At 43.5% G+C, this 14,001-nt stretch overlaps 1 protein-coding gene across 1 annotated transcript in view; it reads left to right on the top strand.

The window, feature by feature from the left end:
• Positions 1–269: 269 nt before the first annotated feature.
• The window catches only part of SELENOM (selenoprotein M), a 39,222-nt gene continuing 25,490 nt past the window's right edge, over positions 270–14,001 (top strand). The window contains exons 1-2 of the mRNA XM_085636126.1: positions 270–502; positions 2,072–2,107. Coding sequence (XP_085492252.1) covers positions 401–502; positions 2,072–2,107 — 138 coding nt within the window. The 5' untranslated portion in view covers positions 270–400. The remainder of the gene's footprint in view (positions 503–2,071; positions 2,108–14,001) is intronic.

Below are 14,001 nucleotides of genomic sequence, written 5' to 3'. Positions count from 1 at the left end.
CTTGCCTCTTTACTTCAAATGTTAATGCTATGGTTTTAACTCTATATGTGTGGATGGAAGTAGAAAGAAGGAGGAAGCAGAAACCACATGAAAGATAAGCTCGTTTTGGGCTCGTGGTTCCAGAAAGACCTTGAGCTGAGCCAGGCATCTGGCTAGAGCCCTGCAGCCTCCCGGGTCCTCTTCCCACCTTTCTTCCATGGTTCCTAAGCTCGTTTCTAGGTCCTCCCCCTAGTGCCTGCCCCCGCCTCCCGGGTCCTCCTCCGTGCCGTCCTCCTCCACACACCGGCCCATCTGCTTCTCTGACGTGGCAGGCAGCCCGGCACTGATCCACGCTCGGCCCCCTGCCCTCACTTCCTCTGCCTGCTGCTCCCGATACAAGTCTTAGCGCCTCACGTCCGCCATGGCGTGGGTACTGCTGCTGCTGGTCGGGCTCCTCCAGCACGCCCTCGCCTACGACATTGACTGGAAGAGATTGGAGGGTTTGACGAGGGGAAAGATTGAGGTGAGCACTCACCCAGCTGTAAACTGACTCGGTGCACGATGTTACACTGCTTTTGTTTGTCTTGCATTACCGAGAAGCTTGCGCTGCTGCCTATGTTATATGTGCTGTGCTCCGGAGAAGCTTGCACTACCGTTTCCAATCATTCGTGCATTAGAGCCTTGTAATTTGTATTGTATTTATATATAGCGCTTACTACCCCTGACCAATGCTGCTCGTGGAATATCCCTTCTGGGTGCGAGAGAAGCTTGTACTCCTGTGTGTGGAAGAAGCTCGCACTGGTGCTGGTCGAGGCTCTGCACTGTTTATGCCCACGTGTGCATGTTCCGTGTGGTGGAAGCTTGCACTGGCGCTTGCTTGGTGCAGACGTGAGCGCTCTAATTGCCGATGCCTGTGTGCGCCATTGGTCTGTCGGATGGCATCGCGTTACTTGCGTCAGTCGTGTGGTGCTTGATACGAACTGAGAGAGAAGTGCGCAGTGATTTGTTTTTTCTGTGCGTGTGACATTTTGCATGGATGACGTGCAGCAAGGATTGTTTTGACAAGAGAGTGGGGTGGGGGCCCCAGGAGATTGTCAGTAGGTGTGGTTTAGCTTATATTTGGAAATGTGGAGTCAAATATCACCCGTGTTTAGAAGTAGAAGTCCATGTAACAATTAGAAAGTGAAAAGTCTGTTTATTCTAGAAACCGAAAGCATAGGGTTTCTTGGGGACAGAATTGCTTTGTAAACTTTTGTACTAAAGAAATGGCAGGATGCTGCTGCTACTGGGTGTACTTTTTTTTTTTAATTCATATATGTATCTGTAAACTCATACTCAAAATTACAATTCTAGGCGCGTTTCGCCAGCACATACCTGTCCTCGAAAGCATCTGGCAGCAGAAAAGCAGTACCCAAAGCTGTGAGGCGTTGACTTTCACAGCGCATCACTCCTGTAAAGGGCCCGTCTAGTGTACAATTAAAACACCGAATATACCTTACGCCGTCTCACCTCTTTCAGAGCCACCAACAAGAGCCATTCCAGAATCTGCCCTTGCTGATGTCTGCTTGGGTTTTAAACCCTTTGTGACATCATTCACAGGGTGACTCATTTAAATACTGATTTCACCAGGAAGAAAGTGAAATGATGCCAGTTGACATGGACGGTTGGTGCTAAGATTATCTCCTGCTTATGAGACGTTGCGGAGTGACTGTGCGGGGTGTGAGCGCGTGCAAGGGTAACCCGCGTCAATGGTGCCGAGCAGTGGACATGGGTAGCGCGCAGTTTATCATTGGTTACCTCTGATTCCTGATCGGGGACCAGATGAACTTAAGAGATGAGCTTTGAGGAACACCACCCCTGGTATGTCTTCACTGGTGGAGGTGAGCCAAGAGTTACACAAGAGCTTCCCAAGGCCTTGTGGCCCAGAATCCACCATTTAGAGGAAGTACATTTACAGCTAAGACCTCGCAGCGCTAGAGGGAGGCTTGGGAGTAGGTCATGGCTTTGGTGATGTTGCGAGTTGAGTATACCAGCTCAAGGACACATCTGCTCCAGTGTGGCTCTTAATTTATTGTTCTCTGTTTCCTTACAGTCCTGTGGTGGATGACAGTTAAACCGCCTTAAAGAGGTAAGTCCTTCGCATGCACTGATTACCGCTAACAGGGAAGTGTGACTAATCCAACCTTATTGAAGATACCGAGCAGCACGTTTGCCAACGTGGGGAAATGTAATGCGTAATATACACCACAAAGAACCCGTTGTCTGCCTCCCGTGTAATGACTGTATCGTGCCCTAGTTCAGAGCCCCAGTTCTTTCCAGCTGGATTTGGGGTGTGCCAGAATCAATATCTATCTATCTATCTATCTTCTCATACATCTTACTAAAGGGTTAAACTAGAGTGTAGAGGACATTACATTTAGCGTTCAGTGGCATCTGAATGGTGAATCCTTTCAGCCACGGACAGTCTTGCCACGTGTTCATCTGTGTTTAGGGCAAATAACAGGTTGCTGGCTAGGTTCAATTTCACAGGTGGGACTAAGCTCCTTTAGTAAGTTGTATACTAAGCCTAGTGCCAGTCAGACAGTGGCACTAGATTTTAGAAACAGACATAGTCATGGGTGCAAGCTAAACAGGCATTGGCATAGCCAAAAGGTCTCGCCTTTGGGACCTTATACGTGTTTAGCCATGCACCAGTTGCATAACTAAATACTTATAAGGTCCCAAAAGCGACACCTATTGGCTATGCAAAGTGGCCGTGCGGCCGCGAAAGTGAACGCGATCAAACATCAAAGCGGCCGCGAAACCAAAAGTAATCGCGGTAAAGCGTGGCGCGCGCGGGCGCGCACATGCACTGTAGCTCTAGTCTGGCCTGGCAGCACTTTTTGGAGCTCTCTCAATAAGTCTCGCCAGACCAGCACATGCGCTGGGTCAGGCGAGACCTAAAAATGTGTAAGATGGTTTGTGCTGCCCTGCAGCAAACAGTGGACAGTCTGACGTGCATACGCTGTTTACGAAATACACCTTTGCTTTTTCACATATTACTTCACACATTGAGCTTTTATGAACTAGCGCCTGCGTTGTTGCATGATTTGTGTTCAGGAGAGCACGCCTTACCTGCAGGGCACATCTTCAGTGTTCGAGTCATGTTACAATGGATGAGCAGAGCCAAGGAAGTGCAGAGCTGGGAGCCCGTCATTCACACAGCACTGTTGAACAACATTTCTGATCCCTTAATTATAGAGTTGCTCATATTTTTGCTTTGCATAATACTAGATCTACATGAATGCAGACCGCACTAATTTCCAAGTTCTGAATTTCAAGTGGAGTCGGAGTCACAAGTCGCCACACACATTGGAAGAAGGTGGGCTCACTTGTCCCGGTTCTCCGGTCCGCGTTGTGTGAGCAGTTTTCCCCTTGGGCTCGCCCATGCTGTCATAAGCCCTCTTGCTACCAGGCAGGCCCTGAGCAGATGGTCTGCAGCCCGCAGCAGTCTGATGCAACTCGGTTCTGATTCCCAGTAATCTGCCAAACTGCCAATTATGTGGAATACACCAGAGATTTTGTTGAGATGTTTTTCACTTCTAGCTGCCATGACGTTCCATTTAACGCTTTATGATACATCCCATCGGTTCAGGTGAAATCCACTTCAATGCGGTGTGTCTCAGCCATGCTGCAGCAGCGTTCACTGTAATAAACCATGTATTCTTTCTCCTACACGATAGTTGGCACTCCTTTCTGTGCTACAAATGTTTCTAGACTACAGTAATAGTCCTTTCAGTTCTTCGTATTATCTCTCATATGCTACAGCGACATTCCTTTCATTTTTATGACTTTGCTCTATTGGGTTGCAGTAACACTCAACAAATGCTGTGCATTGTCCCGACTGCAGTAGCATGTCTTTCCATATAACTCTTTTTTTCTCTTGCTCAGACTAGTCATGATACCTTCCTAGGGAAGAGGTGTGGCGCTGCGTCCAGGGCGACTGACTCCGGAATCTGGGGATCACGGTTCCATCCCCGGCGCCAGATTAGCCCAGCACCATATGATTCTGGGCAATAGCTTGCTTTTTGTTCCCGACGGCCCCCAGCGCCTAGTGACCCTTACGGGTGATTGTTCGCGCTTTACAAATGTGGATTATTATTAAAAAATGAGTATTCCATTTAGAGACATATATGTTCTCCTAGGCTGCAATAACGTCACGGCTAATGCTGAATATTACATCCAGGATTACGTATGTTCCTAGGCTTCTGGAACATTACCTTCTGAGATAATAACCTTTAATGCTGAACATTCCATTAAGGGGTATGTATTCGGCTAGACTGCAGTAATAATGCCTTTTACTGTAACGTTGCCTTTTATTCTGAACATTCCATTTGGGTCTTCATATTCTGGTAGACCAGAATAATATTGCCTTCTGCAGTAATATTACTTTTAATGCTGAACATTCCATTAAGGGCTATGTATTCTGCTAGACTGCAGTAATAATGCCTTTTACTGTAACGTTGCCTTTTATTCTGAACATTCCATTTAGGTCTTCATATTCTAGTAGACTGCAGTGACATTGCCTTCTTCAGTAATGTTAACTTTACTGCTGAACGTTGCATTCAGGATTACACTTACCCCTAGACTGAAGCAAAAATGCCTTCAGGAGTAACATTACCGTTAAAGATGAAAAGTCCATGCAGTGCTAAGTATTCTTTTAGACTGCGGTAACATTGCCTTCTGCAGTACTGTTACCTTTAAAGGTCAACATTCCATACAGTGCTAAGTATTCTTTTAGACTGCAGTAACGTTACCTTTAATGCTGAACATTCCATTTCGGGTTTCATATTCTTGTAGACTGCAGTATCATTGACTTCTACAGTAACATTACCTTTAATGCTGTACATTCCATTCCAGGTTTCAAATTCTCCTAGACTTGCAGTATCATTGACTTCTACAGTAACGTTATCTTTAATGCTGAACATTCCATTCCGGGTTGCAAATTCTCCAAGACTGCAATATTATTGACTTCTACAGTAACGTTACCTTTAATGCTGAACATTCCATTCCGGGTTGCAAATTCTCCAAGACTGCAATATTATTGACTTCTACAGTAACGTTACCTTTAATGCTGAACATTCCATTCTAGGTTACATATTCTCCTAGACTGCAGTATCATTGACTTCTATTGTAACATTACCTTTAATTCTGAACATTCCATTCAGGGTTATGTATTTTACTACAGATTGTACTGAGTTAGTAAGTGACTGAGATGGACCAAAGTCCCCACATGTGGTTCTAGCTCGCTTTAGGTATGTTGTTTTGCTCAAGGCTTAACCTCACTTGAAAGACCTCTGAATTTAGCATCAACCAGCACTGTACAATAAAGTCAGGAGAAACAACCTGGAGATCCAGACAGAAGTTCACATAAAAAGAGTAAACAAATGTATTTATCAAATTCTGCTTTAAGCCAGAGTGAAAACCGTAGAAATGCAAAAGAAAATCAGGCCTACAGGTTTTGTAATATTAGGGGTTATGGCTTTCTCTTTACTAGTTTTCAGAGGGGGGTTATTAAAGTCCTTTCTGTTTTTATGAGTCTTTTTAGTGGTGCAATCGGAAGAGTGGGCAAATTGGACTGGTAATTGGCCTGGTTGGCCTGAGGGTGAAAATTTGGCTAGTTTAAAAGGTTCTTTCAGACTTTGATTTTAAGGAACTCGTTCAAAGCTAGTCTCAGGTAGTGCTCCAAGTCGGTTCAGCTTGAGGCGACTTGAACTAAAGAGGCAGCTTCAGGTGGCAGATAGGACTTCAAAAACGAAACCAGGCAAGCATACTTCCAGATTGATAGTGTGCGTTTTTCCTCAGTGGCTCTCTGCCGAAAAGTTGTCTCAAACAGAATTCAGCATAGTGGCTGCATATTGCGCACAGTGTCCAAAGCCAGTTCCACGACCTAGAATCAACTCTTTGGGATGATAAGCATATATCAAACTTACTATATGCGGACGATGTTGTACTTTTAAGTCATACAAAAGTGGGCCTACAACGTTTAATAACTACAACATTTGAGTATTAAAAAAAAGAACAGGATGGCAATAAATGAAACAAAAACCAAAGTTATGGTGATTACAAAAAATTCAAGATTAAAACACAAATCTAAATGGTTTCTGGGAAAGCTGCAATTAGAACAAGTAGAAAGCTATAGATATTTGGGTCTTTTATTTAATGATAACGGAAATTTTCTTTCACAAAAACTCGACATTTATAGGAAAGCAAATTCTTTGACAGCTGCATTTAGGACTATCCAAAAATCAATTGGCAACCTAACTTATCGTCCCTTCCTAAAGGTGATATAAGCTAAATTGCTTCCTTCTCTAACATATGGTAGAGAATCTTTTAATAGAAAAGATGCAGTTTTTATCAATAACACCGTCTCAAAAACCTTTAAAACCCTCTTTCACCTCCCTAACGATGCATCACAAGCACAAGTTAGGCTGGAATTTGGATTAAATAACCAATTGTACGAAAGAAAAGGACAAGCAATTAAAGTTTGGAGTAGAATAAAAAATGACCAAGACAACTTAATGTCTCAGTTACTATGGAAGGAAATTAAGGAAAATCATCGGCCTGGAAATATTTGAATACGGCACTGGTTGAATTTGAGGTTAGGCCGATTTGGGATACTACCATAACGCAGGAATCTTTTTAAAAAACTATTAATAAAATAACAGATCATCTATTACTGATAAGTGACAAAGACATACTTGTAAAAAGAAAACATGCTTGGCCCATTATAAATGGTTACTCAAAAAAGAAGGTACAGCAATATTTGGTTACGCCATGGTCATTGAAAAACAAACACATTTTTATTAAAGCACGATTTGGTGTATTACCGGGATTATGCCATTTACCGCCGTGGAAAAAACTAGAAAAGGACACATTATGTAGATTGTGCAATACTGGCGAGGAAAACATTATCCATTTATTGTGCCTCTGTCCTGAATTGAAAAATGAAAGAGTGACTATATTAAAGAGACTATTTAATGAACGAGGAGTAAGAACGTGTAGACAGGCATTGATACTATGTTTATCCGCAGACAATATACTCCTGAATTCTGCCTTAGTAAAAATTTTAATGAAAGTGTGGAAAAAACTAGATGAGCGTAAAATAAGAGATCAATAAATTTTATATTTTGTAGATTTTTATTGTAACAAATTGTATCAGGTATATTTTATATGGAGAGTTGTATAGAATTGTTTTGATTGGCTCTCTTATGACTGTATATAATGGTTTATTATATGAACTTGTATTATTGTAAGATTTTAAATAATTAAACAATAAAAGATACTTACTTACTACTAACTCTTTGGGATGTTCTGGTGCAGAATATTTAAGATAAAGTAAATCCTGAGCGGCAGAGACGTAGCCGAGGGATGAAGCAAGATGCGTGGGACTTGGATCAAAATGGTTACTCACGGTATATTCCCTTCAGTATGAATTTTTGAGCCAAAGTTTCTTTGAGATTTGGAACTTGGAAAAAAGTTTTTCAACCAGGGTATTTGTCAACAGTGATCTCTGCATAGAATTGCTTGAAACCAGTTCAAAGCTTTTGGGCCCGCCGAGTAAGACGTAGGTCTTGCTTAAACTATACTACTAAATGTGAGTTTTGGAATCTCCTTGCTCAGTGCCAACAGGATGGATGCCAACTTTCTGCTCAGATTGCCTGGTTAAAACACAGGGAGGCAATGGCTTTGCTCCACCACCACGACCTCTGGTGGTCTTGCACAGAGATCTCATGGGCTGATCTAGGTACACAGTCTCTTTCCTTTTGGCCAGTTAGGCTGTGGTCCAGGTTCAGGAGCTGTGGCCATGCTGGACGCTGTTTGTCCGTGCACTGGACTGTGACCAGCAAGTGGCAGTGTCACACTTGTGCGGCACTGCTGACGTCTGTTGCTCTAGGTGTAATTTGGTAAACTTAAATATCAAATGGAAAAAAACTTTTTTTTTCATTCTACATGTCCCAGATGAGGAACTTTACTGGAAGACTTGGACAGTTCATTGGAGCTCAAATGATAATTCACTCTCAAATGGGCTCACAAGAAATGTGACCCAGTTGAGGCCAAGCACCCACTGATGCAGGGAAAGATGCGCTCTTCCAGCCACTGCCAGTGGTGCAGAGCGGCATGTCAGGACACTGGAGGCTCAGACTTCCTGCTGAGCATATACCGTTCAGGGGCGTAGCACCATCCTACTCTTCAATGCTTCTCTCTAGAACTAAAAATGATGCACTATTATGTGAGATATGAGTATGTCCGCAGCCACTCGCCTTATTTTGCAAGGAGGTCAAATCACTTTGTGTTACGCCTCAGCAACCATCTTGAAGAAAGGTAGAGCACCTTGGCATCGGACCCAGAGTGAGGAACCCTAGACTCCTGGGGTCCAATCACTGCAAGTGTGAGAGATTGATTTTGTGTGCATCTGGATCCTGGGAGAATTGCTAAGGGCTTTAAAGATGCCAACTCGGAGCCTGACAAATCAGGATCACGAGCAAGGGGAGGTCTTATCACGTCTCAAGGAATTTGCAATGACAGAGGCGGTGTTGATTAATGGTCGATACAGGGGAGGCGATTATGCAAGAGAACCTCAAGGTATTAATTTTCCCTGATGTTTACTATGAAACTGCTCAGGAAAAAAACACCTTGCTGGATGTAAGGGAAGAGTCACTGGCCGTGGAAGTGCAAGCATCAGCAGTGCCACAGGCATGACTAAAAGTCACATTGAAGAAGAAGCAGATTGTTACCAAGTGGACATGTCCAGGTGTTTGTTGAATCAGAACAAAGTACTAAGTCCACGTGTTAGAATAGAGTGACAGGACTGCTGGTCGTAGGATGGGTAAACGCTCTACTCCAGTCTACCCCACGCCACCCACCCCACTCTAACCCAATCTACTCCACTCTACCACATTCTTCCCCACTCCACTACAATTTACCCCATTCCACTCCAATCTAACCCACTACAATCAATCAAACCAAATCAACCCCACCCCACTCCAGTCTACTCCACTCCACACCATTGTACTGCATTCCACTCAAAATGACCTCACCCTGCTCCCATCTACCCGACTCCAATGTACTTGAAATCTACCAAACTCCACTTTAATCTACCCCACTCCATTCCAATGTACCCCACTCCAATCCACCTAATCTACCCCATTTCATTCTAACCTAACCCACTCTGCTCTACCACACTCGTCCCCACTCAAATCTACCGCACTCTAATTCACTTCAATCTACCACACTCCACTCTAACTCATTCCACCTAACTCCAATCTTCCCTACCCCAATCCACACCAGTCTACCCCTCCTCAATCTACCCCACTCCAATCTATTCCACTCCAATCTACCCCACCCTAACCCATTCTACCCCAATCAAGTCTACCTCACCACATCCTAAAATACCACACTCCTATCTATTTTACTCTGGTCTATGCTATACCACTCCAATCTACCCTACCATATCCCTCTCCTATCTACCACACTCCACTCCATTCCACCCTAATGTACCCCACTCCAACCCTAATGTACCCCACTACAATCTGCCCCAATCCACTGCACTCCACTCTTCCCCAATCTACCCCACTCCACTCCACTCCTATCCAAACTACCCCACCCTATCCCACTTCACCCCAATCTACTCCATTTCACCCCAATCTACACAATTCAATCTACCCAGGTCCAATTTAATCCACTCCAATCTTATCCACTCTACCCCACTTCAACCCACGCCAATCCACCCCACCCCATCCAAATTGACCCTACACCACTCCAATCTGACCCACTACACCCCAATATACCCCACTCCAAACTACCTCATTCCATTCCATTGTACCTTCATACAATCCACTCAATTTACCCCACTCTAATCTACTCCTCTGGAATCTACCTGACTCCACTCCTCTTCACAGTCTACCCTAATATAGCCCACTCCACACTACCCCAATCTACTCCTATTGGCCCCACTCTAAACTACCCCAATCTATCTCAATTCAATCTACCCTATTCAAATCTACCATGCTAAACTCCCCCACTCCAATCTACCCCAATCCGCCCCACTGCATTATCCCACTCCACACCACTAACTTTTAGCCATGCTGAACAGCAGCCACACCGTTAATGGCTAAAACATATTGCTAAAGCAAATAGCTCTTGTGTAGGGGAGACCTATTGGCCTTGCCAATGCTTGTTTACATTTGGCATTTCTGTTATTTGCCTTTGCTAGGTGTTTATTTTTTGGCAAGGGCCTACAGCTCCGCGCATACTCACTTTTCCCGTTGCTACCCTGTAGAGCATAGGTCTTCAATCTATGGGGCGCGACCCCCAGGGGGTCGTGGAGTCATTGGCAGTGGGTCGTGCATTCACCTGCTGCCTCGAATCCAAAACGTTTTCGTTTCCTTTTGGATTCGAAATAATTACATCCCAGGAGCCTCTCTGATTGGAGGACAGGGCAAAATAAGCCAATCATAATGTGGCTACGTCATCAATGCCTGTCCTCCAATCAGAGAGATTGCAGATGAACACCAGGAAATGCCCGCGAACTTTGTCCAGAAAGATGGACCAGCACCTTCGTAATGCAGGCTGTATTGCCACGGAGTTCTGCGCCGTCACTGCTGCCTTTCACTGGATCCAGTTATCTTCCTTGGCCGTCCCTGCTTTCACCTCGTGTTCAAACTCATCTTCGTGGCTCATTGCTGCCTCTGCATTAGGATCTCCGGCTGGTTTCCAAGGCAACCCAAAGCTTCCAGGAATAATTAGGTAAGCCCCCTCCTTATACCCCATGCCCTGGCTTTTCAGCTGCAGACATACACTGAAACTATCTTGCATGCAAGCAAAGGCACACACACAGATTCTTATCTGTTTCCTTGATTGAGGTGGGTGGGTGGGACAGGAAAAAGGCTCCGTTCATTTTTATGACGATGGAATGGTGTTTATTTTTGGTGTACTTCTGTTTTTGTAGCAGCAGTTACGTATTCATTTTGGTGACCTTTAAATGTTTATTTTCCGTGTTCTTTCCGCTTTTATTCTTGTAGCAGCAGATTAATATGATGTCTCTGGTCAGCTACAGTTGCCACACCTTCCCAAAAAAAGCGATGGTTATTTGTTCATGTGTAAAGCATCCATGATTGCAACTTACTTCATGTAGTGATTTTTGTAGTACCAAAAATGTTATCACGTGGTGAAATCATTTAAAACGGGTCTGGGAGAGTTCATCTGAGGACATCACTTTTTGTCAAAAAGTTCTAAATAGTAAATATTCACAATCGCAATATATGAGACTGGTGTCCACAATAGCGTCTCATGTCTTTTTATTACATGTAGCAGTGTTTTTTAAGTCTGCAAAATAACGTATATTAATTTCTATAGGAGGTGCAATGAAATATTAGTGCAAATGTTGCAGTGACGAGAGAATTCTAAAGGCACAGGAAAAGGAAGCAGTCCTTGAAATTCACTCCGCAATTTGGAATGAAGCTTGTGATCCCACTCTTAAAACAGTGCGTGATGCAAATTACAGAAACCTGCGGCCAATGGCTGATCTATAATATCCTTGCATATCTTCATAAATGTAAACAAGAGATCACAAATGCATTTCCCTGATGTCAAGGCTATGTAGACTGGATCCACATTCTATGTACGTTCCCAGTTCTAATATATTAGCAGCAGGTTCTTATATATACAGGACCAACTGTCTAGGTTTCGATCTAACACCTGATGCAGTCACAATATTCATAGGCTGTTCCACCCACTTATAGATTCCACCTAAAGGAGGGCATTGGTTGTGGTTTATAACTACGCTAATCACTAGATTGGTGAATATGGGCTCATGGAAACCTAAATAGCCTTCTGAATTTCAGCTGTGGTTAGAAACAGATCATTATGTCCTGCAAAGAAATGTATTTTAAAGATTATGGTGCTATACACATTAGAAAAATGATGACATTTGTAATTACAAAATTGTTTTTTTCATGTGTTTTGAAAGGAACAAGATTCCAAAACCTGGAGTAATTTAAATTGTGTACTTCAAATGTATTAAAGATTCTATAAATGACAAGCAATGGAAGTAATATTTGCGGTAATACAGCAAAACATAAGAATATGCCAGAATATTTAGTCAACCATGTAGATACAACTACAGTTTCAATGCATAAGTATCATGAGTAAAATCAAAGCATTAGTCAGCAAACGTGGCCAAGAACTAACTCTCAAAATGTCCATTTAGTTAATTCTTAACTTTTTCATACCTCTTCTGCTATTCTGATCCCTCCCCCCCCCCAAACAAGCCTTTCTAAACCCTTCCCTCTGACTCTTCCCCCTACGTCTCCCTTTTACTCATCCCAAGCCTCCTACTACTGCTATGAACTCCAAAACATCTCTCCACTATCCTTCTCAATCCAAATAACATACCATATCCACCACTCCAAATTACTTTCCTTTTTCACTATACTAATTCACCACTAATCCTTTACGGGTTCTGGAGAAGCGTGCTACTCGCTGAAAAAGCGCTTCAACACTTCTTCAGGGGTAATTAGCGCTATATAAATGCAATTACAATACAATACCTTTGACACATTGCAGCAGTGAATGCTTTGTGGGTCTTCAGTTCATATAGAACACATCCTGCCATTTTGTTTGCAATGAGATTTTGTGTCCTAAACTAAGCACATGTGACTCAACGCTGAATGGTTCCTCCGCATATATGCTGTTGTCATTGTGGTATTGAATACCAATGTGTGCCAAAACTGTTCTCTCGTGGCATCATTTTCCATGACTGGTCTATAAGTTTGTCAGCAATAAAACGTCATAAATCACCCAGGTACTGGGGAGGGGGGAAGGAGGAGACAATGGCATGCGATAAACAGCTGTCTGTCTCGTGTCAAAGCCAGGCTCTCACAGAATCGCCGTGTGTGCTAATTTAGAGGCTACTCAGCTCCTCGCCGACTGCCTGTGTGATCTTGAATGATCTAGTTTACCTGTCTGTTAGATTACCGGCCTCTGGGTACAATGAACTTCACCCACAAAAAAGAAACAACGTGTGTCTTTTGTCTTCCATCTCTAGACGAGTGTGTTTTGCAACCTTTCACAACCTCTTTTCTGACCCTCACCCTGCAAAGGCCTTTCCAAGGCGAAGGCTCAGTTGAGCCAGTCTGACCATGCAACATGTTGTCCTCCACCTGCACCAAATGCATGGGAACATGTGTTCACACTGGGTGCCATTCTCCTTCCAGACACTAAGCCTCACCACTACTGAATGTCTGGCCTGCATAGAAGGGCACTTCTAGGGGCACGGACATGAACAAACCTTTGATTTGCTAAACACTGTTTAATACTATTTCCCCACCGTAAAATGATTTGCCGTGGTAATTGGGGGCGCTTTTGGTTGTCGATGATGATGAGTACCAAGTTCTAGAATTTTTTGTCGGAGGGGGTCCTTACGCCTAACATTTTTTGACAGGGGGGTCTCGGCATCAAAAAGTTTGAAGACCTCTGCTGTAGTGTGTCATCCAACACAAACACTTCTGGAATGGGCGCGACCATCATTGAATGATTTACCAATATTTTATCATTGCTTTATCTTAACAAGATGATTGACACCATGGTTTTAAACCCGTCACTAATCTTGGAAGTGTGAACTAATGATAAAATGTGACAAAGTCTTCGAAGGATGTACACTTGTACTTGCTCAAGCACTGCCAATGACCTTTTAGTCGTTTTGAGATGCATGGGATTAGCCTTCCAATATGGCCTATGTGTGGCACTGGGTGTCAGCCATCTTGGAAGGGCAACCCAACAACCAAGTACACCAAAACCATCCCAAGATGATTGCCCATAATTCCACAAGCACTGGCAAAAACAGTTGCTCAACCATGTGCTACCACATTAAAGGCCAAAGTTTTTACTTTGCCAGTGCTTTTTTGTGGTGTAGTTAGTGAGGGAAAGAGCAGGGAGAACTCCCCCAATACTAAGCTGTGTGTGTAGTAAGGGAAGCCTTTA

This window comes from Triturus cristatus, chromosome 11 (genome assembly GCF_964204655.1).
Source record: "Triturus cristatus chromosome 11, aTriCri1.1, whole genome shotgun sequence".
NCBI lineage: Eukaryota > Metazoa > Chordata > Amphibia > Caudata > Salamandridae > Triturus > Triturus cristatus.
This window is presented reverse-complemented; position numbering and strand designations above follow the sequence as displayed.